Consider the following 25,414-nt stretch of genomic DNA (forward strand, 5'->3'; position numbering starts at 1 on the left):
GACAATTTTCTAACCTGAGTGGTCTTTGTTGATTGTGTATCATTTCTACTTGTCCAGCAAGCTAAGTGTCAGTCCATTATCCTGTCCTGTGTTCTCTGTAAACACTTCTGCCCAGTTGATTCAGTTCATCATTGTATCATCTTTGCATGACTGTCTCCTTCATAATACTAAACCCATATGTTCAGTTCTTTGGGATTTCCTGATTTTGTGCAGAGCATGAGTTAGTATCTTCCACCTGAGCTTTTAATCCTGCCTGTCAAGCACCTCACTTCCATCTTAAAAATAAATCAGTACTTATGTCTGGCTCTTTGAAGTTGCATAGTTGTTGAAGTGCCAGCAACCTAAAATCAGGGTTCTGTAGAGACCAGCTCATCAGAAAGACACCGTATTTCCTCAGGAAGCAGGTGTAAAGACTGGTAGAGTTTGGTGGCCCTCATGCTGGCGAAGGCACGAGAAGAGGTGCCACCCGCCGCTCCAAACTGCAGAGTGGGTGGTGATGGCTTATCTGGGGCTCGTACCATTGGCAGCTCTTCCCTCTGAGGAGCAAGGGGCCAGACACTCCAGCTGTGAGTTTAGTTCTCTTGCCAGAAACCATAATTTTGGAAGGCAAATAATATATTTGGGTTTCTTTTCCGTGTTCAATAGCACAAGACATGGGAGACCTCCAAGTCACTGACTCAGTTGGTGATTCCATGTGCAAAGTAGTTAGTGGATGTGCTCTTCCTACCCCACCCAGAGGTCTGATTCTTTAACCTATAAAGAAATTTCACTTGTACTAAAAACAGTGTAGGGGGCATAATGGATCCAAAGTCATCCTAGTAATTGCAACTTAGTAGAAGGACCTTGGCATTTGGGTTACCTGTACTTAAATAATAGGAGTTTATATGCTCATTAGCACTAAATTGGAGCTAACTCTAGCATGTATATCCATAGAGCAGTCTGGGTTGTTTCCTAGTGGTACTGTGTCAAAGAGAGTGCCCAGTTACTCTGCATTAATCCTCTCTGAGTTAGCCATGATTCCACGGTAGCAGGATTTGTGGCTAGCTGAACATGAAGCTCTGCAGATGAGTTTCTCCAGGTTTTGTTGTACTGTTCTGTCCTGTCTGTGCTGCAAATTCTAATCCTTCCATGTCCATCTCTATAGCTGTTTCTGGGCTCAGTGAGCAGACACATTTCCCATGGAGTAAATTTTAGGGATCTTCAGAAGTGGCCTGGGAGCTTCCTGGGCCAGCTGCAGTGAAGAAGCAGAGGAAGGAGTTGAAAATGGAGCATGGGCAGACAGGTGTGTGTTCCCTGCTTGCAGGCAGCCAGGGGCACTGCTAGTGGCTGCAGAGATTTCCTGAGAGAGGCTTAAAATCTCTGTGCTTTTCTGTTCCTGATTTGCACTGCACCAGGGTGTAAATCATTTTAATTGTAATTACTGTTACAAAGCAGGAAAGATTGAACAATTTTAATGTGGTTTAAAACTTTCATTTCCCTCTGTCTCTAGCATTCATCTGTTGTCTGCTGCCTTTATCTTAATCATTTAAAGATGTGTTGCCTGTGCTTTGAGTCTGTGAAGCTTGACTTCTCTGCAATGAAAAAAAAAACCCAACGTAGTTTTCTTTTGCTTTTCCTTCATAATACTTTTACTTCTTGTAAGTAAAAATAATCCTTTATTTCTTTTTTTTTTTGTTTTTTTTTTTTTTTTCTTCACAGAGTGAAAGGGTTGGACAATCCAATCTGCTTTTCTTGAAAATAACTTGCTTTCATTCCCTCCTCCAGCCAGGGAATAGTTTGGAAAGGCTGTTCTCTGGACCCTTGGCTGAGCAGGAGGAGCAGCCAGCTGTGCTGCTTGCCAGGGGAACAGGAGCTCTTCCTGGCAGAGGTGGGGCAAGAGGAACGGAGCCTGTGCCGTGGGACTTGCTTTCATCTCCTCCCCTCTCTGCAAGGCACTCCTGACATTTCCTGACCACTCTTAGATCTTCCAGTTAGAGCAGCTAACTGGAGAGACCCACTTGTATAGAAAAAAAAAAGCTATAAAGGAAGAAAATGCAGCTTGCATTTATAAACAGCAATAGATTAAAAATACTAATAAGGGAAGAAGGGTGCTCCCATGTGTCACTATTCACCTGGTGTGAGTGCCTGTTTTTTATAATCATTCACATGTATTTCTTCTATTAAAAATAAGTCTATGGTTTATCCTATTCTGTTTTATTATTTCGATTTGGATGTGCTGGAATGTTCTGATTCCCCCCTTTTTTTATATATTCTTTTTTTCCAAATTCCTTGGTGTGTTTGGATTTGTGGGTTTGCTTTTGGAGGCCCTGAGTGTTGCAGAGTATCTCAGCCCTGTTGCTGAGGTGAAATATTGGGCAGGAGTGCATTGCATTCTGGCTTTCGACTCCTGCAGACAAGTTGCTGTCAGCAACACTGCAAATGCTTTACTTCTTGGAGTATTCTCTGAAGTGAAATGTTGCAGGTTTCCTGGTAAAATCTAATTAAACTTAATTCCCTGGTCTTCTATGCTGGGGCCTTTATCAGAAATACACAAGCAAGGCTTCTCTTTTAAGCCTCTGGGAAAAAGTTTGGAAGTATCTATCCCCTTTTATGGTTTCATCACAGACATGTTTCAGAAGAGGTCCCAGTGCGAAAATGACTCCTGTGGAGAAGCCTTTCTTTTATTTGCCTCCAAGTCTGACTCGCCTAAATCTGTAACTGTTTGCTTGTCTTCTTCCTAAGGCACTTCAGTGATAGCTGGAGATGCCATGGATTCTCATGCCACCTTTTTAAGGTGATACATTCCTCTGTATCTGTGCTGGTTTAGCTTTTACCATGACCCTTAAGTGAAGCCAGCAAATAGTGAGAGGTTTGTGGCTTGGCTTGAAGTCACAGCTGAGCTACCAGTGGTGACAAAGCTCCTCACCTGAGGAGCTGATTCTGCACTTGCACCAAAAGCAGTGCAAAATCTTTTGAGCTATACGAAACCTTGCTGATGCTCCCGTGTGTTTTCAAAGGTGGAAGAAACAATTTGTTTGAGGCTTTGTTTTATCTGCTTTTGTGAAAGTCTGGTTATGGTGAAGTGAGCTTTACAAACTTCTACTTTGGATTATTGAAATTCATGATCCTGCAGTTGGACACAGAAACTGCTGATGGCTGACTTGACAAAAAGCAGTGAATGCCACCAAGAGCAAATACATCTCATGTGCTGTGCAAATGGCATTTGTTCCACCAAAATATTTCTGGTAAAAATCTGTGTCCTTGACTGGAATTTGGATGCCCCATGAGAGCTTGGGATCCTTTTGCCTTAGAGGTTTTATTACAAATACAAAAATATCCACCTTACTTTTAGCATTATGAAGCAGTGGTTGTGTTTTTGGGTATTGACAGCTAAGCAGGTGGGCATGAGCACTCTTAGTTTAGGGGCATTGGCAGATACTCTACGTTGTTTGTAACCTTTTAATTGCTTTTGACAAGGAGCTTTAAACTTTTATTGATGCCACCAAAGGAAAATATCTACGTGAAAGCAGTCTTGTTCTTCTATGCCGGAAAAAGTGAAAAATAAAGAAAGAAGTTCACTATGGATGTTACTTTTTTTTTTCCCTTTGGTGTTATTGAGAGGTGCTAAGTAAAACATCTATGGGTAGGAACAGTCCAGCTGAGGAGGCTGTAACTGCCCATGTTTAGTGAGTCAGGGCTCTCCACAGCTCCTGTAACAGAGATCCTTTTCTTTGCTCCCATTCTGGCCCTTCTGGTGCATCAGCCAACTTTCACCCCATATTGCAGCTGCTGACAGAGAGGTTTTCTGATGTGTGGAGCCAAGGGCCAACCACAATTTGTCCATGTATTTACAGGGATCATTTCACTCCTCCAGAAGCGCAGCCAAGTATTTCTTGATAGAAACATGCTGCATCCATCTAACAACACTATCCAATTGAGGCAAAGTGGAGAATGCTGTAATACTTGCATTACAGTAGTTGCTGAAGTCCCAGTGAGAGATCAGGGCCCTGGTGTGTGAGGCACTGCTGATCTCACAGTATTTTCCCCAGCCCTACAGACCTTCCCATTTAAGCTGACAAGTCAGATATTGATGCTCTGTGGTATTATCAGTTACACTGCAAAAGGCACGTGTGCTTGAAACCAGAGATTTTCATGTGATCTTAAATATTTCTTCATGTTGAGAGTGTTCATCATCTCATCCAGATTGCTTATCTAGGAAGTGATCACACATGAGAAATGGAGAAACTTCGTGTGTTCATTCACTGCTACTGGTCGTTTTTTTGTTTTGGTTTGGAGTTGGGTTTTTATTCAGGGCCAGACATTAATCTTGGCCTTACAGCCCCAATAACTATTATTTCTCATCAGCAGCATGGTGAGTCTGAAAAGAGAAATTAGAGTCAAGAGGATATTTTCCCAGAAGATTACAGCAGTTATAATGGAGGTCAAACTTTTGGCTTCAGCTGTTGGACTGTTTCACTTTAAACTTGAAATGCACATCAGTGAAAGGAGCAAGTTCAAAGTTTAGCATGAAATAATGCCAGAGACTAAGGAGAAAAAAAAGCTTATCATAGCAATTTTACAAAATTTCACCATCACTCTTCACACTGAATATAACTTTTCAAGCAATATCACAAGGAATCCCAAGATAATGAATCACCAATGGAGGAAAATGTCATGCAACACAGCATCCTAGTTTGGGGAATTCACAATCAGGGAATAGAATATCAGCTATAATTATTTACTGTGTTGTTTTAAGCACAAACTTGGTTTTAATACCAGAGAGAATTTACTCATTATACTTGCATTATTATACATGTCAAGTATCCTGGTATAAATTCCTCTAACACAAGGCTTATCTCTTTAACTTAAGGATCTGTCATGATTTATTAGTTAGTTCCAGGATAGTTGCAGCAGGCTTCCAAGTACATTACCCAGGAAACAGCATGCTTTGAAGAAACATCGTTAAATGTTTAAGTTAGCTGTTCTCTATGTGTGCAATTGGTATCCTGTAAAAATCTTTCCCACAGGAAGGGGTTTAGACGCCTGTCACTCACTCTGGATGCAGTGGGAGCTCTCTGTGCATCCCTTGTTTGTTGTCTAAAGGTTTTCAAGAACTCATCTTCCATCCTGCAGCTCAGAGCTACTCAGGATTTGTCCCTCATGAACATGGGAAATGGATCATCCTCCTGCTTTCTGTGGCAGCTGTTTAGGTAGCTGGGGGCTGTTTTTATGTAACACCCTCAGCAGTCTCTTTTTGGCTGAGCAGTCCAACTCATTCGTCCGTGTTTGATGGCTCAGCACTAATCTTATTCCTCTGCAGCACCGAGGTGGGCAGAGCTTCTGTTTTAACTGGGAGCCACTGAGAACTGCTGGCTCAGGGCAGTTTCCCAGTCCTGCAGCTTACCTACTGTCTGTTTTTGTCTAGACCCCATTTCCCTCACCTGCTGACAGGCTTGTCAGTGTCCAAACTTACTGAAGTCAAGATAAATGCCATCTGTGGTTTCTCCTCTAGTTGTAAGCCAGTCCTGAAGGCACTTCAGTTGTTTGGAGATTAATTGTTTCTGACAAGGCCGTGTGAGCAGTTATTCAACTCCTTCTTTTCTTCCAGGTGCTAACAAATTGTTTGTTTGAATATTTTTCCACTCTCATTCTGTCTTTAATTTCTCACTACCCCTTATTTCCCTTACCTCCCCTTTTATTTTATTTTATTTTATATCTTTTAATAGATAGCATAGATTGCTCCATTCAAATCTTCTGGTGCTTGACACTGTATTTAAAACTATCTTTTCCTAATTGTGAGAGTAGTGTGGCAGGTATTTTCAGATGGTTAGGTAACTGTAAAAAATGTGCAGGTGTCCGTGGTCCCTTGCATGCAAGGCTGTGCACTAGAGCTGCATTGCTTGTGTAAGAAAGGTAGAAAAAAGAGGGATTGAATGTGTGTGTCAGAAAAATTGTGCATGGATCTCTGCCTCTGATCATGGTCTGTGTCTGGGGTTTTTTTTGCACTGTGCTGTGGCCCTGATTCATCAGCTGATCTTTTAATTGGTTTGTTGCCTGCCATGTACTTGGAGAAGCAAAACAAAGTTTGGGAGTCCTGTTGAAATAGATTGCAAACAGCCATCTGTGTTGCTGGATGTATGTTAAAGTCACTTGTCAAATGTGAACAGTCAGGATTTGTCTATTTTTGTTTTCCAAGCCAACCTGAGGAATGGTGAGTAGTATCTGTAGTTTGTACAGTAGTATTCTGCAGTATCTTTTACTCCAGTGCCTACAGGATGCTATCAGCTAAGAAGATTAGAGCTCAGCTATGACTCTCCTCATCACACACTACTATTTTTTTGATTCCTTTTTTCAGATGGAGTTAGGATTTAATACCCTTTCAAAAAAATGGAAGCTATGAAAAGAATGGAGAAAACAACTTAAAAGCATTTTTTCTCAGGCCTCTCTTTTGAAATAACTGAATAAGAAATAACTTTTCCATACTCTTTTCAAGAAATCAAAATAAGGCTGTATCATCTTTCTGACTCAGTGTACAATGTTGGCTAGGTTTGCTATCCCAGAGCATACAATTGATATTTACGAGAAAAATAATTTTCTACATTCTTTGGGCTTTTGTTCTTTGGGTAGGGACTACTCAAGTTTCATGCTAGACCCTGCCCTGGTCTCCAGTGGTATTTCATCTCTTTGATTAGTAGAGATTTTCAAGCATTATTTTTTTTTTCCAGTGGCCTGTATTTGATGCCATGGATTATGTTACTTTGCACATCATGAGTTTTTCCTTTTTTACATTTCCTCTCTTCTTTTTTATTTCAAGTCTCAGTGGCTCCCTTGCTGTATCCAGGTGCCCTTCCCTCCACCCTTTGGGGTAGCTGGCAAGGAAGAAGGAGGCAATATGTATTTCCAGTGCTTTAGGGAAGTGGTGCCACAGATTAACTGGAGATGTGGTTTATCATATCTAGGTGCTATTCACCTAATCCTTACATTAGCACTTTCACAAATTATTTCCAAAATGAACTATTGAGTCTTTGTTTTCTTTCATTACACCCTGGAGCCATTGGATCTCCGTGCTTAGCTCTGATTTCTCTCCATTTTGAATCTATCCTATTGGAAGGAGATGAGAAAGGAAATATTTTGTACGTGTTTGTGATCCCTGTTAATTTCTGTAGTAAAAGACCTCACTTTTGCTTGCAGTCTGAGAGCACATTACTTTTGCTGCAGTGATGCACTGAGAGCTTGTTTATCTGCAGTACACCATCAACTCTTGTCTTGCTGTGTGCTTTCAGTTGAATAATTTTTAAATTTTTTTTGCAGTGATTTTAATATTTATGATTATTTTGTGCATTCTAGCAATATTTTTGTTTATGTAAAATAACCTATTGTTGTGTAAATTTGAAAATGGCAAAAAGTTGTTCTTTGTTGCTTGACATGACTATCAGGTGGTTAGCTGGTGGGCCATACTTCTCATTTGTATCTGTAATCCTCAGGTGCTGGTAGTACCTGTGTATCAAGAATACAGAGCCAGGACAAAGGTGTCACCTCATTATTGATGTAATTCATGAGCATTTTGAAGACAAATTCCTTCTGAAGTTTCACCTCTGAAATGTGGAGCTTTTCCTTTTGATGGAGGGTCAGCCTTGGGTTGAGGAAAGTTAGAATAGTCCTGAAGCATTCTATGTTTGTACAGATAGGTGTGATTATTTCACTGTCACCTGTTCTTTTGTATCAGTGTTGTGGAGAGCTCTGCCTCCAGGGTATGCAACCAATACTTCAAAAACACCCAACTCTACAACAAACTCTTCAGGCAGCTCCCTGTTTCACAGCCACTTTCCAGTGCTTGTTCCCTCTGAATATGATCCTTAAACTTAAGTATTATGTGTAATTTGTGTCAGTGTCATGTGTCTGGAGCAGTAAAGACTTATTTCTGGAGCTGTGCTTCTGCAGGCACAAGTCAGCTGAATACCTGCAGAGCCCCACCTGTAGGAAGCATGACTAATAATGCATGTAGAGCAGAAAATTTAAAACTTGCATGGTTTTCATGCTCCTTTGAACTAAAGTGTTTTCAAATCACTCTTTAGCTTATTCCAAGAAGCTGCTGAGGCATTCTTGTTCTGTTTTGATCCTTAAGAAATGCAGACACTGACCCTGCAGTTGCTATCCATATTCATTATCACAGTCATGGTGTTGTATGATGCAATTTGTGGAGCTCTTTCACTGAATGTGATCTCTGTCTGGAGTTTGCGTTAGTTTTGGATTCTTCTGAATCATAAATGGTCAGAACATCTTTTTCTAATATTTAGTTGGATGTCATTTTGTTAGTCTGAAACATATTCTTTTATATTTTTTGTTTCTTCGTGTGCACATGAGTGTGTCTGTTTGTATGCACGCCTCTTTCTCCAGAGAATTTTGTCTCAAACATTTACATGCGCCCAAAAAAGCAGAAACTAAAGTTGCTTGCCAATGCAAAGCAAATTTTGGGGGGTATTACTGTAAACTTTAAAAGAAAATAGGTGAACCTTTAGGTGGAGGGAGAGAGTTGAAATTAATTGAGCAAAACCTGTCATTAAAATAGGAGTCAGTAAGCCATCTGTTGTTGAGCTGGGGTGTAGTTCTGTTGTCTTGGTGGTACCAGGGACCTGCTGGAGGTGTATGTCCTGTCCCTGTCACTCTGGTACCTCTGGTACCAGCTGTCCTGCACCACAGCTCTGTTATCATGGTGCCTCCTCCAGGGTGAGGGAAAGCTCACCCAGGACAAAAGAATCAGGAACTCCTTGGTGGTGATGTCTGTCCAAAAGCCAGTTCTCTGCAGATGGATCTCAGGCAGGTGGCGGCACTCGGAGTGATTGATATTTGCAATATTTTGGGGAAAGACGTTTATCTTGCCCTTTGGAAATCCAACTGGATCAATCTAGCTGTTTTATTTGGACACAGGAAAGCCAGTCTAGCCTTGTAAACCTGAACACTCAGCTATGAATAGCACAGACGAGAGCTGAGTGCCCACTGAGATGAACTTCTGCCATTTCCTTGTGTGTTAACCTGTCACAAGGAGGGGCCACGCTATAAAATGACATTTTTGTGTTTGTAACACCCCGTGTACCTTGTGCAATGCAAAAAGAGAGTCCATACCTGCAGCAGCCCTTGCAGTAAACTGTACCCTTGCATATTCTCCTTATTCCCAACTCGTCCAATTTTCTTCCATCTCAGACACTAGAAGGTTAAAATATAAAAACTGCATATATTGTAACAAAAAAAAAACTTAATCCTTTTTCAATCTGTATGTGATTTTACTCCAGACAAGGCAACTTTCCAGATTTACATAAACCAACATTTGAAACAGAATGGTTTTAAGAAAACTGTCTAGGACATCTTACTATGTTAACTTGAAATTATTCAGAAAAAAAAAATCTCTTTTTTAAATTTTTTTTTCCTTCTTTTTTTTTTTTACCTTTTTTTTCTTTCTTTTATGGCAATAAATTTTTTAAATTTTTTAGATTTTTTTTAATTGCATCACTGTTCAGCAGTGATAAGGGGGGGCTCTCACTTGCTCAGAAAGGCCATTGTTTGCTCACTCTTCCTGTACTTGGACCAGTAGAGACTGGAGGCCACAGTTTAGACCAGACTGCAAAGAGGTGGGTTTGCTTAAACAGTAGACTATTGGAATAAAACATTTTTAGTCATAAGTATCTGGAACATTTCCAGCATTGGATTAAGAAAAGTTCAAGTTGGAACAAGAGGGTCTGAGAAGCTGTGGTCTTCCCACACCTTGCTGCTAGTCAGAATTTGTGGCATAAATGTCTGTGATGAATATTGGTGTCTTTTTAGATTCAGAGGTACTTCGTTTTTAATTCAGATTTTGAGAGGCATTTTGGTCCAAGGCTTCTGAGGATTATGTTAGCAAGGCATAACTTTCTGCCTCAAGGTCAAGCAGACCTGTAGCCTGGATGTAAATTAGTCAAGTTACACCTTGGTTTGGTTCAGAGCTTGTACCTGTTGGGTTGGCCAGCCATTGCATTCCCATGGGAGAGAAGCTGGGAATGTGGTCTCTTTCTAACTTGTGCTGACACAAAGCATCTAATCCATACAGTTAATTAGTAGAAGCAAATGTTAAATTCAGAAGAGCTCTTCCAGCCTTAGGGGGTCTTGCAGTTCTGAACAGAGCACTTGGAAGTAAGCATTAGTCAAGACTGAGCCTGTATGGACACAGCCCTAGGTTAGAAGGTGAGAAATGCTTGGAGTTCTCCTTGCCAAGCTATGCAACTTGGTGCCAATCAATAAGACTTGATTATAAAGAGGATTTGGACTTACTTCTTGCTTTGTGACTGTTCTTATTCTACAATATCAGCTGGCTCTCAGTGGTATTTTGTAAATTCTGTTATGTAATGACAGAAGTTTGCCCATGCTGGTCCTTGCTGTTGTGCAGTTCATAATGTGACAGGCAAGGATCCTGTAGGACAAAGCATGACAAGCCAGTCATTATATTTTTTCTCTTGTCTATAATTTGTGAAGGATGATAACAAAAATGTAAATGTATATTCCAGATGGAAAGGTCTCTTTGAGATGCTGCCCTTTTCAGGGACTCCAAAAAGGCATGTAGCATTCTTATCTTCTATTAATGCCATTTCTTAGAAGGCGTTTCTTAGAGGGCATTTCTTTTAACTATGGTTTTGGTTTTTAAGAGGTTGTACAGTTGTGGAATTCAGTATCTTTATTTGAATTAAATAAAGCCAGTCAAATACTGTTTGGCACTAGGCAACAAGGTACATATGAGACGCCAAGAAGAGACTGCTGAGCTCTAGATGCTTCACATTCCAGACCTGTTACCTTGCAAGTGCAATATTTACTGAATTTTATTTCAGCTGGAGATGAAGAGCAAGCCTGTGAAGGAGAATGGAGTTAGGGAGATTTTAGGCTTGCAGAAGAAAAGCTTGACTGAACTGGTACAGCATGCTAAATTCTCCCTGGATAATTGACTTACATGAAGACATGTAAGGAGCAATTACTCATGGGCAGTTTGTTCATGCTAAAATCAACATGCACTGCAGTAAAAGGAAAACAAGGAAAAGAAGGAAGGAAAAAAGAAAGGCTTACTTTAGCTGTGAATGAAAAGCACCAAGCTTTTGTGTTTGCAAACATGAAGGGATTCTGAAAGGGCAGAAGAGTGGTTCCAACACTTCTGCTCCTCTGCATGCTTTGATTGATTTCCAGATGGCTTTATCAATGCAGAGGACCTCTTTAGAGGTCCATGGTTCAACTGGTGCTTGAAATCTTGTTTAGAAATAGAGTTAGTAAATGAGCAAAGCTGAAAAACTGGAAGTCATAGACGTTCTTAATGGGTGCAAATCATAAAATCCAAAGCCTGAGTGTAAGTGAGGAAGCTTTGCAGTCACCCTGATACTGCATGTTTCAGTCCCACAGGAGTGCTGCTGGAGAATTATTTCAGACTTTTGTCTACCAAACTAAGTACCAAGGAGAAATTGGATCTAGTTCAGTTGGACTTTATTGGATTATGCCTTCATGGTATTGTAGTTGAAAAAAAGAAGGCTGTGATTCCAAATATGATGTGTAACAATTGTGCAAATTCTTTAATCCTGTTTTCCATTCATTTATGTAGTAATTAAAACCATAAACCTGGAAATTATTTTCACAGGCAGCTTTCATTTGCAGAGACCTATTTAATTTCCTATGGTTTATGACTGTATATTCAATTTTACTCTCTTTCTCTTCCGGAAGAGGGTGAAACCTGATGGTGTTACCTTCATTATCAGTCTGTGCCTTGGCTTTGTTTCTTACAAGTTTTTCAGAACATGACAGTGTAATTTTGGGGGGAAAGAGGTTTATTTAGTTTTGTTCTCCTTAGAGAGCACCACAAAATGCACTAACGAAAGAATAATCATAAGTTTAAAGAGGAAGGAAAGTTTTAAGGGACTAATTGAAGAGGGAAAATGCCTGAGTGGTTTAAAGGAATGAAGTGGTGGGAGAGCTCCAAGTGAGATGAGGCAGCAAAAGTAAAAGAGCTACCACCAACTGTGATGAATGACAGATGTGCACCTAAAAACTGTGGTTGTGGGGCTGCACAAATATGCAGATAGGAGGAGGAAAGTAAAAGTTCACAGTTTCAAAGGTACATTGCCTTACATGCAACCTGCAGCCTTAGGTAACAGGAATTGGAGCTCTAGACCCTTGGCAAAAGGATGCTGCTCTTTCTAGGTCCATCTTAAAAGGAAAAGTAGCTTAGGACAACTTGATTTATGGTATACTCTTACTCAGTAGTCATCTGTGACTGAGCAAAGACTGCTGCCCTGCTGGGTTCTGTGGGATGCACTGTTTAATTTAATCTCTGTGCAAGAGACCTGCCTTGACCAACTTCTGCCAGTTGAAACTGTACTCTCTTCCCACATTAAAACCAAAAAAAATCTGGGGAGACCGGATGATTCTATCTAGCCTGGAATATAATCCAGGCTAGATAGAATCATCTGGAGAGTGTTAGTAGGAGGTGACTGTCCACAGGCCAGCCTGAGAAGAGTGGAATGAGCAATCTCTGCAGAAGGTTGATGCTCATTTCCACCTCTCCCTGGGAGTGTGAACTGCAAGGCCACCAGCAGCATAGGGAGGAAAGCTATTACCTCCTCCTGCTCCTGCTCAGCGGAGGCCTTTCCCATGCACAGGCTGGGTAGGTTGGGAAAGCTGTAACAAAAATCACATTCCAAGTGTGAGCTGCATGGAGAATTTGGCCCTGTAGGCTCTCCTCAGTCTGAGGAGCATCACAAGGACTGGGTTCAGCCTGTGCTCCCTCACTGCTACGGGCTCTAAGGCAGGAAATCCTTTAAGCACGTGGCTGCATAAAAAGCTCACAGGGTGACTTGGAGAAGATTACGTGGCTGCATAAAAAGCTCACAGGGTGACTTGGAGAAGATTCTGTTTAGAGGGAAGCCTGTGCCTGTGCTTTTTCTCTGAAGCAGAGTGGTGGGCTTCTTTCCCTGTTACTGTGCTAAATATTCAAACTGGTTTTACCACTTAGATCACGTACATTGAATTCCAGCTGATCGAATCACCCTGCAGATGTATAAGAGGAGAAATAAAACATTGGATATGAGATCAAGAGAAGTGATACTTGGATTATGCTGTGCTAAGGTAAAGAGGCACATAAACACAGCAGCTTAAACTGAATTGTGAAATAGCCTGAGAATGTCTTTTTGCTGCCATTTCCTTGATTTCAACACTACCGAGTTTGTCATGTATGACGGCTTTGTGGTTGTTGTGACACTGTTGGAGAAATTGGATTTGGGGAAAGTTTTCTTAGTTCTTTAAATAATTCAGAATGTTTTCCAGTTCTGTTTTTTTCTCTCCAATGTAGCTTTGTTTTGCAGCAATACATTTTTTGTAAAATAGAATTTTGTATAGTTGCTTTGCCCTGGCACAATAGAATCCTTAGGACATGTCCAAGAGATTTCCTGCCATCCCTGTGGATTTCGTAACAAACCTTGTGATTAGAAGCCCTTCTATGCAGAAGATTAAAATGGAGATGGCATTCATGGGCTTAAAAGGCAGCTCAAGTCATCCAGCACAAAAGGCACAGGTCAGAGCCTGTGAGGAGCATGTTTGCTGTCAGAGTGCAGCAGCCTGAATTTACAGACAGAGACAGATGATGGGTGACCACAGCCTTAAAGGAAGTACTGAGTCCATCTCCTTAGAGAGGTTAACCTTGCAAACCCTCGTTCCTAGTACTGACAGGATTTGCCTGTGCTTCTGTCCAAGGATCAGGCTCAAACATGATTCTCCTCACTGAAGGTACTTTTAGGGGTCCCCAAAAGACCACCCTGGTCCCCAGCTCTGGGAGCACCTGACTGGGCTGGCCCTGTAGGACCAATGTCCCATGGCTCTTGTGAGTATCCTGACTCTGGGCTGGCTGACTTCTCAGCCTTGGGTGCTGCAGAGGGAGCACAGGTTTCTTACCTTCCCATGGATGGCAGGCCCCCAGGGCAGCAGGATGCTTTCCCATGCCTGTGGAAACCCTGGAGCTGAGAGGAGGGGAGAGATGCAGAGTGTGTGCTGAGCTGCATGAAGGCATGCCAAGCTCCTCTCATAGACTGACAGGGAAGATAGATTTATAACAGAATTGATTTTTTGTGTGAATTTGAGGGATTCAATAAAAGTATGTCTGAAAAAAAGCATATTTTTAAAATATAGTTCATTAGTAAAATGGCACTGTAGCAACATGGTGAAGCCAGTTTGAATCCTGCTGGCTGGGCTGTGAGTGCAAGTGAAATTCATCAGAAAGGTGTCAGGAAGAGGAAGGATTTAAAAAAATAATAAACATGTATAGACGTTCTTAAACACACACACATAAATCTAACCTTACACCTAGTCTGCTGTTGAGAAGGCCAGATGTTTTTCTTAGATAAAAATATTCAAGGTGACTCGGGTTTCCTGGTGGCTGCCAGGGGGTTTCAGGCACTGCAGTGAGCATCCCAATGTCTGTGTAAGGCAGTGGAACACACAGCAGTGCAGCTGGGCTTGTGATCATGTCTCTGCCAGCAGAGAGGTCTCTTGTTATTACAGAAGGTACCCCTTCAGTAGCATGCAGGCAGGGAGGAGTTTGGGAAATGGAAGAGAAAAAAGGTCTTTGTTACAGGGAAGACTCTTGGTCAGTCCTGTGAACAGCAGAAGGTTGGTTTGCTCTGTTTTCACTCACTGAGGTCATTGCAGCCATAAAACCTCAACTGAACTGTGCCAGCAAGTCAAGTCTTACTCTGCCCGTGAGAAAGGTTTGTGTTCCCTGGTGAGCTTTTTCTTTTTGCCCCACCTTTTTTTTTTTTTAAGATGAGATAGGCAATTGTACTTGCAATTCTTCCTTATTATTCCTAGCTGAAAGAGGAGCAGCCTTTCATGGAGAGAGATGAAAGACACTAGGAGTATTTTTCTTACATTCCAGTGTAAGTAGAATAGCGAAGTACATACCTGAGACGTTTCCAAACACAACACACATCTATTTACATATTTGATTTCAGTGGTGATACATGATAACCTGGGATTTCATTCAAAGGATCCTGATGGGGATTTGAAAGGAGTTCTTCTTCCCTGAATGTTCACAAAATAACTGCTGAAAGCTGAAGGGCCTTTTGTTGGCAGATAAATTCACAGAGAGGCTGGAGACAGTTTCCTTGTGCTGAAAATCTTCTCTGTGCTTGCAGTTGCAGGGGTAAATTCCTGGCCCTTTTGATTGTGTTGGGAATGTTTGGTCGGTGACTTCACTGGGACCAAAACTTTGCTCAGGTTTTGGCATCTTTGTAACTTGTTCTAATGCCTGTTGACAGACGCAGCAGCTTTCCTGTTAGCTTGTCATGCACCTTCCCTGCAGAAAAGGATCAGCTTCTCCTGGGAATGCTCATGTGCTTGCTGTGCTGGCACCCAGTGCAGGAGTGAGGGACACCTCTGAAGATGTGTTTTTCTCTCTCACAATTGAAATTGCAGTGTTGGAAACACAGCAGTGAGATTAGAGGGGGTTTATGTGTGAGAGAGCAAGCGATTGTGCTGTACCCTTACCCCATATGTTTTAACCTGCCACAAGATTAAGAGTTCTTTGTTGAGAAACAAAGATAGCAGTAGGGTTTGTGTTTACATTCCCTCTCTGGCTGCTTTGCATGACAGGTGATGTGTAAAGACGACTTTGAGGAGAGGAGAATTGAGGTCAGACCTTTCAGACTTCCTAAAATGCCTGGAGATTTATATATGTGAAAGACAGTCTGGAATGGAAAACTCAGCATTTGCTGCTCTCCATAATAATCCCGAGTAATTAAGTTACCCCAGTTAAGCATTGCTCAAATGGCTCAAAATTTAGACGTGAGAACAGCCCTCATGTGATGTTCCAGTGTTGTTCACATTACCCAGCCCCTGTGTTTCAGCATGGACAAGGGAAAACAAGCCAGCAGCCTGGAAAGCTTTGAAGGGAGGCAGAGAGAGCAGGGTCTGGTGAGTTATGGTGAAATTTCTTTTCAGGAAATTCCCATTCAAGCAGTCACAAAGGCAGGGGCAGAAAGTGTCTGTTGAGCCCCGTGCAGGTTTATCCATTCTCATCTACTCCAGCTTCTGCAAATAGGGAAAAGAAATACCAGGCCTGGGGCAGTATTATGGGTGCTACTTTGTGTCCAGAGGGTCTGTCCCATAGGAGAGATTCCATTATTCTTTTTAAGAAATAGGGTATTTGGGAGTGGTCACACCAAACATGCCTGGGTTGGAGTTTTGGTTTTGTGTTCCTGAAAGGGACCAAACAGTGTCCCACTTCATCTTAGCCAGTGGTTTCAGTGATTTTAACAAACTTTTGATTCTCCTCCAGCTTCAAAAGTTTGGATGCAGGCAGTTGATTTGAGAGGCTCAATGTTTATTCAGATTCTTCTAGAAGTTAATACTCAGAGAAATTTGCTTTATAGCGGAAGTGATGTTCTGGGCAGCCTTTGCTTTCTTCACAGTGGCGGAAGTAAAATGAATTTTCCTAAAGGAATTCACTCAACAAAACACATTCTCAGAAGAGGAGACTTGTAAAGGACCAGGATTGTGTCTTGGAGTTGCCTCAGGACTGCTCTGTGGTGCTAAAGTAGTTACAAGTTTTTGCAATTTCTGTGCTGGTTTACCTTACCATACATCTGTAGGTGTAAACTCATACATGCATTCTGTAGTCCTGAGTTCCAGGTGTCTTCCTGTGTGTCCCACAGGTGTCACCTTTTTGCTCTAGACATCCCACACAAACACCTGATTTCCTCCAAGTAAATTGTGTAGCTTGTCTGAAAGGACTATGTATGTTTTCCTTAAGTATTTTTCTCCCGTTGCTGAAACATTTTCAGATTTTCTAATCTTCCCTGCAGTGAGCAGTGATGGGGGACAGGTTTGTTTTTTTTTTTTTTTCTGTGGCAGCCTGCACCCACCTGAACTCTCCCTCCCCTTGCAGCAGGAGCGTGGGAGGCAGCAGTACCTCCCTGACATTCACAGGATTCTGGAGACTTTGTCTGATGCTTTCTTCTCATAGAGCAGAATGGTCCTGCAGCTTTTCTCTTTGGTATTAAATTTGACTCTCCTTTGCCTTTTGGGTGATGGAATAGCCGGGAACGTTTTCCAAAAGGGTTACATTTGGTGCATCTGCTGTAGCCCAGACTCTTGGTGTTGCACTTCATTAGAGGTAAACTAACATTTGTGATGTTGGCCTGTTTTTTATTTCCTTATGGAACCCATAAGAGAGGGAGGGGAGAAAAAGTCATCATTGATTGTTCAGGACAGATATTTTCTCTTCCTTCTTTCTGGCTGGTGTGAGTAATATGGATTTTTTCATGCTAATTGCTGTTTTGGACTGAGTGTACAAAGACTAGTAGCTTGAAAATAATTGTGAAAGGGTGGCATGCCGAGAGAGAAGGTCCAGTGGAAAAAAATATCTCAATGAGGGCTTTTTGGCTGGTAAGATTAACTTAAATCAGACAATTTAGTGATATAGCAAAATTACAGCTCTTCTTAAAATGGTCTGCATACCAAATTAACATCCAAAGCAGTCAGTTTCAGCTGCAGCATTTAAACCCACTTGAGGTCAAACTTGCAACATGATTTGACCCAGCCCAGGGAGAACAACTACCAAAAAAAAATTAAAATATGTTGAATTGTTACAGTCTTAAAACAGCAAACCAGCAATGGTAGCTTTTCTAGGCAAGGTTTGTTGCCCAATGTAAGACTCACATCCAGCTCCAGCTAATAGGGATGAAGTGACAGAAATTAAGGGAGCATGTAATAAGATACCCTTTTCTTTACATCTTTATGGTGACCCACAAAGCCAGGACTTAAAGCTGTTTTGTACAAGAATTCTATGCAGCAGCTTTGCTACACCACTAACAATTACTTGAGTTTATTTTGCTTCTTGTCTTTGTGAGAACTTTAAACCTAAACTTAAACTTAATCCTGTGATTCTTCAGGGGATAATTACAATGTTTTAGAATCCTTACTATGCCAGTTGCATTTTGACCCAAAGACAACTGCAGGATGTTTTTCACAATTACAGAATTTGAAAGTACAAAAGACAATTAAAAAGTGTTGTCAGAGATCCATCAAACTCCAGAGCAATAGGAGTACCTTGAGGGAATGAATTATTTGGGTAACTGGAAACCTGACTACCAGATTTGTTTGCTGTTGAGGTCATTGCTTTGGCTAGTCATCTTTTGATTCAGGCTTGGTGAAGCAATGAGGAAGTAGCAGCAGAACCAGAAGGCTCTTGTCAGATTTTAAGTAAGGAACACATAATTTCATAAATGTATCCTCCAAAAATTCCCTCTTTGCCTCATTGTGCCTATTTTTCAATCTAGTATGTCCTCTGGTTGTTTACTTTTCATATATTGTCACAGATATTAAATGTGTTTCAGAAGAGGAATAGCAAGTGGTTCAGCTGTGAAAAATGTGTCACAAAATTTGGTAATTAGGTAATTATTCTTTCTGAACCTACTCTGTCCCCAGTAAGTTTTTTCTGACCTCAGCAGCAGCTGGTTGATGACAGAGAAAGGTAATATCTCAGAGGCAACTTTGTAGATAAAAAGTAGAATATTGGAGTAAGTCTCTTACACTACTTCTGTACTGTCTGACTTTGAAGCCTTGCTGCAAGAGCCTGGAAGTGACACCTGGGGAAGAATGGCACAAGTGCTCCATCCAAGATCAGTGAGCAGCTAATGGAAGTGCTCATAGCTTAATGTCATGGGACAGAGGTTCAGAGCCAATGGGAAGGTGATGTATGACTGATTTACCCTTGAGGGCCAGTCCCAGTTCCTGGATATGACCTGTGGCTTCCATTACTTGGTCCCCTTGGATTGCAGAGAGGCAGTTTCCAGCAGGATTTTGCAGTCACATCAGGGTCAGGGCGGGTCAGCAGAGTGATTGTTATGGGCTTTGGGAGCCCAGATGTATTAAACAAGCTCCTAAGTTCTTGGAGATATTTTTCCCTGGAAAAGAGGAGAGGATTTGTGACTGAAGTGTGCCTGACAGGAAGGAGGGGATCCTGCTGGAAAGGTGTGCTGTCACAGCTGACAAGATGTGCATCCTTCCAGTGCATGCTGCTTCACTTACCATGTCTGCAGGTCTTTGAAGGCAGCCTGACCCAGCTCCTGGCAGGGACCCCAAAGCTGAGCAGGGAGAGAAATTCACACAGAGGGAGAAAACGATGTCACATTATGCTGCTTGTTAGGAAAAAAAACATCAAATTTGCTATCAGCGAGCTGAAATCCAAACAGCCTAAATGGTTCTAATAGTTAGAGAGGTTAGGGAAGCTTGCCAGAGGGTGGAAAGCATAACAACTGCATTTAATAACAATCAAGCTACTCTTATAAATATTTGCATGTGCTGCTTCAAAGCCTACTACATGGTCATTCATGTACTGCAGTTAGAAAGAAGAGGAGGGGAAAAAAAAAGAGAGCGAGAAGAAAAGGGCACTCCATGTTTTGTAGCTGCCATAATAAAGAATGGGCAAAGCACCAGAAAGAAAAGAAAAAGGAAAAGAAACCCTCCAAAGTTTAATAAACACAAAAGGGAATAAAAATAAATCTTTGGAGCATTTATTACAAGCCCTTGATGGAAGGATTAGATTGAAGCTCTCAGCCTTTCCAGTGTGGGTGTATGTGTGAAGGCAGCCTGTCTGGCCTCTTCCAACAAGAAAAAAGTTGTTTACATTTCCTAACTTGGGCTGTGCATGTAATTGATTTCTTTTTGTTTCAATAGCAGAAATGAAAATTCAGAGGGGGAAAAAAAAGCCTCATTTGGATACAATTGAATTTAGGTCTTTTTCCTCGCCAGAATGAAAGCTCAACTCTCAGAAGAGCTGTGTCAAACAGAGTGTTTTGTTTCTCCTAAAATGTCAGTACATGCAGTACTTGTGAGGAAAGCTGTGGAAATGCAGGGCTCAGTTCATCAGACACAACTGCACAAGGCAGAAGTGTCATCCTTTTATGCAGGTTATTCCCAATTTGGGGGAATATCTTCAGCACGAAACAAACTTCCTATCCCAGCTTTCAGTTGCAAGGTGCTTGACTGCACCTTGCTCTCCTCCCAGGTGCTCCTGGGGGCCTGTGTGCTGTTTTGGATGGTTGGTCTGAGAGTGTGTCCAGTCTCTCCCATTGGCAGCCTGGAGCAATACTGCAGACTACGTTGGGATGGGTCTCCTGCACCCCTCCCTGTCAGAGCAGGGCTGCTTTCTGTCCAGGCTGCTGGCACAGAAGCCTGGAGGATGCTGGACATTGAGCAAAGTCTGTAATAGGCACAGAAACCACAGTGTCCTGATGCACTTAATCACTCACATACCAGAGCACATTTTAACCTGCAGTTCAGACTGTCCCGTGTAAAGCAGCTGCTGAAGTTTCAGCTTGTTCAAGACAGAAAAAGAAAAAGAGTAAACCTGTGATGCTCTGTGTTCAGCAGCCTAAAGGGAGGAGGTGGATGGATGCTGCCTTCACCTTCTCCAGCTGTCTTGTGTAACTCGTCTCAACTGTGATGATTGTGATTGTGATTATTACAGCTGGAAGTCTTCAGGATTTTTTGAGGGTTGATTTAATGAGTAATTTTAAAATGATAAAAACGGAACCTTTCATTGTGTTTACTATTCTCTCTCCCACTAAAACAAAAGAAATTATGTTTTCCTAGCTACAGGAAACATATTGATTTAATTCCACTCTTTAATGATAATAGTTCAAAGAATACTTCAGGAGTCTAGTCTGCAGCAGGGTGACTGAGATTGGAGACTAACTTGGTCAGAGTCATCCTGGAGTCTGCTGGAGTCATGGGGCCAAAACCAGAGGGGAGTGCAGAGGTATCCAACTGAATCTGAATTGATAAAACTGTCAGGTTTAGGTGGAGTCACAAAGAGAGATAAATTGCAGCATCTGAGACCACTTAAAGGCTAATCAAAAAGCCTGTAGACTCCATGGGGTTCTTACTGTTCCTTTAAAGAGAGTTGCAAATCTCATTTCTCAGTCTTCATATTGATTAATTTTCACATAAACCCCAATTGTGAAGTCAGCCATTCCTTCTTTTTTTCATCTGTCCATGAATAATGCTTTTTCCTCAGCTGACTTCCAGTGGATACTGTCATGAATGATAAAGAAATCCAATTTCTCATGTGATGTTTTCTATATAAAGATGTAAAACTATCTTACAAGAGAGATGAAACTTCAGTAAGAGAAGAGTTCCTGCTTAATCATAGAGGATGTCCCATGCCTGCCTTCCAGTGGAAGGTAAATACTTGTTTGCAGTGTACAGAAATGCACATGTGCCAACACAAAAACAGGCACACTTAAAGAGTATTCATTCTCTGTCTTCCTTAGCTATGAAAGAGAGAAAAAAATATAAATGCAGGATGGCTCAGGAATATCCACTCAGATACATATTCAGAGATTTATAATATACAGTATCTAAAACAAAGAATCTGGAAAGAAGGCCTACAAATATAGCACAAGAAAGTTCTAGGAATAAGAAGCTAAATATAAACCAAGCTGACAGTTAAATAGGGCTTTTCAATTTAAAATAAAGTCAAGATGGACAGGGTTTGTCTGTGCCAGGGCAAGTGAATGGCTGCTAGTTTGGCTTGTCCACAGTGAACAAAATGGTAGGTTGATGCCTCAAACAAATGACAGGGAAGGACAACTTACAACTCATCCTGGAAGCATCAATCTTATATATACATATTATTATGCCAAATTATATTCCTAGAGGGATTAGGTTTGGCTGAAGAGCAAGTAGTAGTCTTGGAGTTTCCTACAGCAGGAAAAATAAACTGAAGATTCTATTTCTCTCTTAAAGGAGGATGTAATCTACGAACCAAGCAGCTTTTATAAGAATTTGCAAAATGTATCAAGGTCATAGTAGCATACAGTTAAGTGTTTCTCAGAAACCCTTCCTTTGGTATTTTGAGAGACTCTGGCACTGATGTGTTGCTGATGGGAAAGAGGAGCAGCTTTGGTGTAGGAGTAATTTGCATCCATTTGCCTTTGAGTTCTCACTGTGAGATTGTAGCAGTTTTCTGTCAATAAGCATGGTAGCCAAGAATAGTGACTGGGATGCGTGGGGGGGTTATTGTGCAGATGTGAAAATCTGAGGAGTTTGTTTTTTTTTTTTTTAATTAATTGGAATCATAAGGAAATCTGGAGTTTCCTCTTCATAGTTGTACCTGTTTGATCATACTGAGGGTTTGCTTTGGAAAGTACTCTTTCAGAGGATTTTTTTAAATGCTTTGGGTACTTGTCATCTCTCACAATGCATCTACAGTTGAGGCTGAGATTATTTCTTTAACATCAAAGATTTTCTCATAGCTACATTTATTAATGTAGTCAGTTTGAACACCTGTGCTTCCTCAGCTGAAAATGCCTCCCCAGCCCCCAAATGGAATTTTCTTTTTCTTTTTCTTTTTCTTTTTTTTTTAATTTATCCACTTCAGTTTTCACATTGTAAGAAAAGAAGAAACTGTTCCCTTCATTTGAACTGATATTTTTATCAGGCCTTAAAGTAATTTCATCTCCTCTCTGGAGAGTGTGAGCTTGTGTCCTTCCACTCTCTTCCCTTGTCTCCTCTCCAACAAGTTTGGGTGTCAGGCAGGAGTGCTGCAGGCAAACTTCTCCTAGGGCTGGTGCTCTGGACAGTGTGGAAGGGCTTCAGATGATGACTGAACCTGGTTTGTGCAAAACTGCCTTGCTGCTTTTCCTTAAGTCAGGATTTACCACTGGGAACGAGAAACAGTGGTTTGAAACCACACTGAGATGTCTGACACTGTGGTAGAAGACTTGAGCCCATTTTTCTGGGCTTTTTTTTCTGTTTCTTACCAAATATATAGTAAGGGGTGTTACATTTATGTCTTTTACTGCTTGCAAGGGGTCAAAATTCATGTAATACTGTTCATAGTGTCTACTGCCTGCTTGCCTTTTTGCCTTGTTTTTCCTTCCTCTTCTCTTCCAGCCCTCATCACTATAATCAGAATGACTATTTTGTTCCAAAAATACCCTTTAATAACTAGGTATAGAATAAAATCTGAAGCTGGCTAATTCATGCTCCATATTCTGAGGGGAAGTGGGTTTCAGAAAACATATAGAGCAGATGAGCTGCTGTTATTTGTTGTCTTAGCAGATCCCTGTGAACTCTCTGTGAGCCTGAAGGCATTTACCATGTGCCAGCTGCTGTTTTTTTTCTCAGTTCTTAAGTATTCAGGATTTTCCACCAGTAGGTTGAAAGAGGGGAGGTTTAAATGCACGACCTGAAATAGAGTTGAAAGTAGTTTTTAATCTCTATTAATATGGCAGTCTTATAAAAAACATGTGGAGTATATTTTCTTAATTTTTATTAAATTGTTAATAGTACTAAATTGACCATTGGAAACTGAACCACGCTTCAGGTATTGCCCTGTCTGAGGCTGTCTTATATTAAAATGTTTGAAGGAACAGTGTCGGAATCTGTGGTATTGGTGATTCTGAGATTGTAGAAAGTCTCTGTCTTTCAGCCCCGTTGCCAAAGCAGAAGCCATAATTGGTCTGTGCTGGTTTCCAGGTTGTTTATTCTGTTTATCTCTACCATGTTCTGCTGCCCTGCCCAGCTCTGTCCTGCAGGGCAGCGTGTGGGGCTCTGCCCTCAGTGGGATGTTACAAACATTAAATACCAGAAACTCCCTGGGCTGGATTTACAATAACGTGCCAATATCTGTCACCTACATTGAACAGTGTGTCCCCAGCCTGAACCAACAGAAAAATGCCAACACCACAGTGAAACATGGAGGGCAGGAAGAAGGAGAAAAAGGACAAGGCACACCCAATTTCCTCCATCTTGTCCCCTTTGGACCCCTAATCTAGAATCCTAAAATTTTACTTTTGCACCCGTGCCACGCTTAATTATTGCTCATATCAAACACTCAGAGCTGGTAATTCATCCTGTAAGATTGCAAACTCTTTTCCATGGACAGAGATCACAGCCAGTGTCTCTGGGGGCTCTGTCCAGGGGAGTTCCTGACCCCTGCCAGGGTCCCAGACCTGCCAGGGCAGCCAGAGGGAAGCCCTGGATTCCCACAGAACAGTATATTTTATCACCAAGAAAAGTAATAAAGCCCCTCTGCTTTCTTGCAGACGCCATCCCGCCGAGCTATTACAGCCTTTACTTCCGAATCGTCAGGTTTGACGTCTCGGCGATGGAGAAGAACGCCTCCAACCTGGTGAAGGCCGAGTTCAGGGTCTTCCGCCTGCAGAACACCAAGGCCCGCGTGTCGGAGCAGCGGATAGAGCTGTACCAGGTATGGAGGCACCTCCCACAGCTCTGCTCCCCCCGCCTTGCTGCTCAAAACCCGCCCAGCAGGCAGAGCAAACCGTGGGGACGAGCAGTGGGGTCCCCGCTCTGCACAGCAGCCTCCTACTTCAGTGCCTTCCCTTGAGAGGACTCGCTCAAAATCATGCCAATCTCAAATGTGTTAATTTTTCTAGCAGTTAAGCCTCAGGACTCCAGAGTTTTGAGCCAGCAGTGTGCTGAGGTGGCCCAGAGGGCAGTGACATCCTGGCTTGTATCAGCAAGCAATGACCAGCAGTGATTTTCCCTGTCTATTCAGCCCTGGTGAGGTTTCAACTCAAATCCTGTGTCCAGTTTTGGGCTCCTCACTGCAAGAAAGACATTGAGGTGTTGGAACATGTCCAGAGAAGGGCAACAAAACTGGGCAAGGGTTTAGAGAGGGAGTCTGCTGAGGATCTGGGGGTGTTTGGCCTGCAGAAAAGGAGGCCCAGGGGTTACTTTATCACTCTACAATTCCCTGAAAGGAGGGTGCAGCCAGGTTGGGATAGGCTTCTCCTGTGCAACCAGCAAAAGGACAAGAGGAAACGGTGTTGAGCTGCAGCACAGGAGGTTTGGGTTGGACATCAGGGAAGTGACTGGACATGGCACTTACTGCCATGGTCCAGTTGACATGGTGGTGTTTGGTCAAAGGTTGGACTCTGTGATCTTGGAGGTCTTTTCCAACCTTAGTGACTCTGTGATTCAGTGTTTCACAGAATATAAAAGAAAATGAGAGACCAAGACATCAAAAATGTTATGCCCAGGATCTCTGTCTCCCAACACCTGACCTGAACAGTAGTTTACATAGAGGTCAAATTCCTCTATCTGGTCCATGTTCAGGAGAAGCTTTTTAAGTCTTCTTTGTAGAAATGGAATTGAAACTGAATTGCAAAGCTAAGGAGTTTCAAACCTGGCTTCTGTATAGTAGTCTGTGGGTTGAGGCAAGGGAGTGGACAATTCAGGGATTGTGGAGTAAGAAAATGCCCCATGACTCACTCCTGAATGTTGACAAAATTTATGTCATTTAATCTTTAAGGACATTGGAGCCTTTAACTTCATTTAACATAGAGTCTGTGCATTTGTGCAAATACTGTCTAGAGCATATTTCACCTAAAGCATAGTTCTCCTCACTGAG

The 25,414-nt window shown here is 41.8% G+C and overlaps 1 protein-coding gene across 1 annotated transcript in view; it reads left to right on the forward strand.

The window, feature by feature from the left end:
* Positions 1-25,414, forward strand: part of TGFB2 (transforming growth factor beta 2) — a 60,955-nt gene that overhangs the window by 14,033 nt on the left and 21,508 nt on the right. The window contains exon 2 of the mRNA XM_021546149.4: positions 24,087-24,250. Coding sequence (XP_021401824.1) covers positions 24,087-24,250 — 164 coding nt within the window. The remainder of the gene's footprint in view (positions 1-24,086; positions 24,251-25,414) is intronic.

This window comes from Lonchura striata, chromosome 3, assembly GCF_050655825.1.
Source record: "Lonchura striata isolate lonStrDom1 chromosome 3, ASM5065582v1, whole genome shotgun sequence".
In the NCBI taxonomy this organism is placed as follows: Eukaryota; Metazoa; Chordata; class Aves; order Passeriformes; family Estrildidae; genus Lonchura; species Lonchura striata.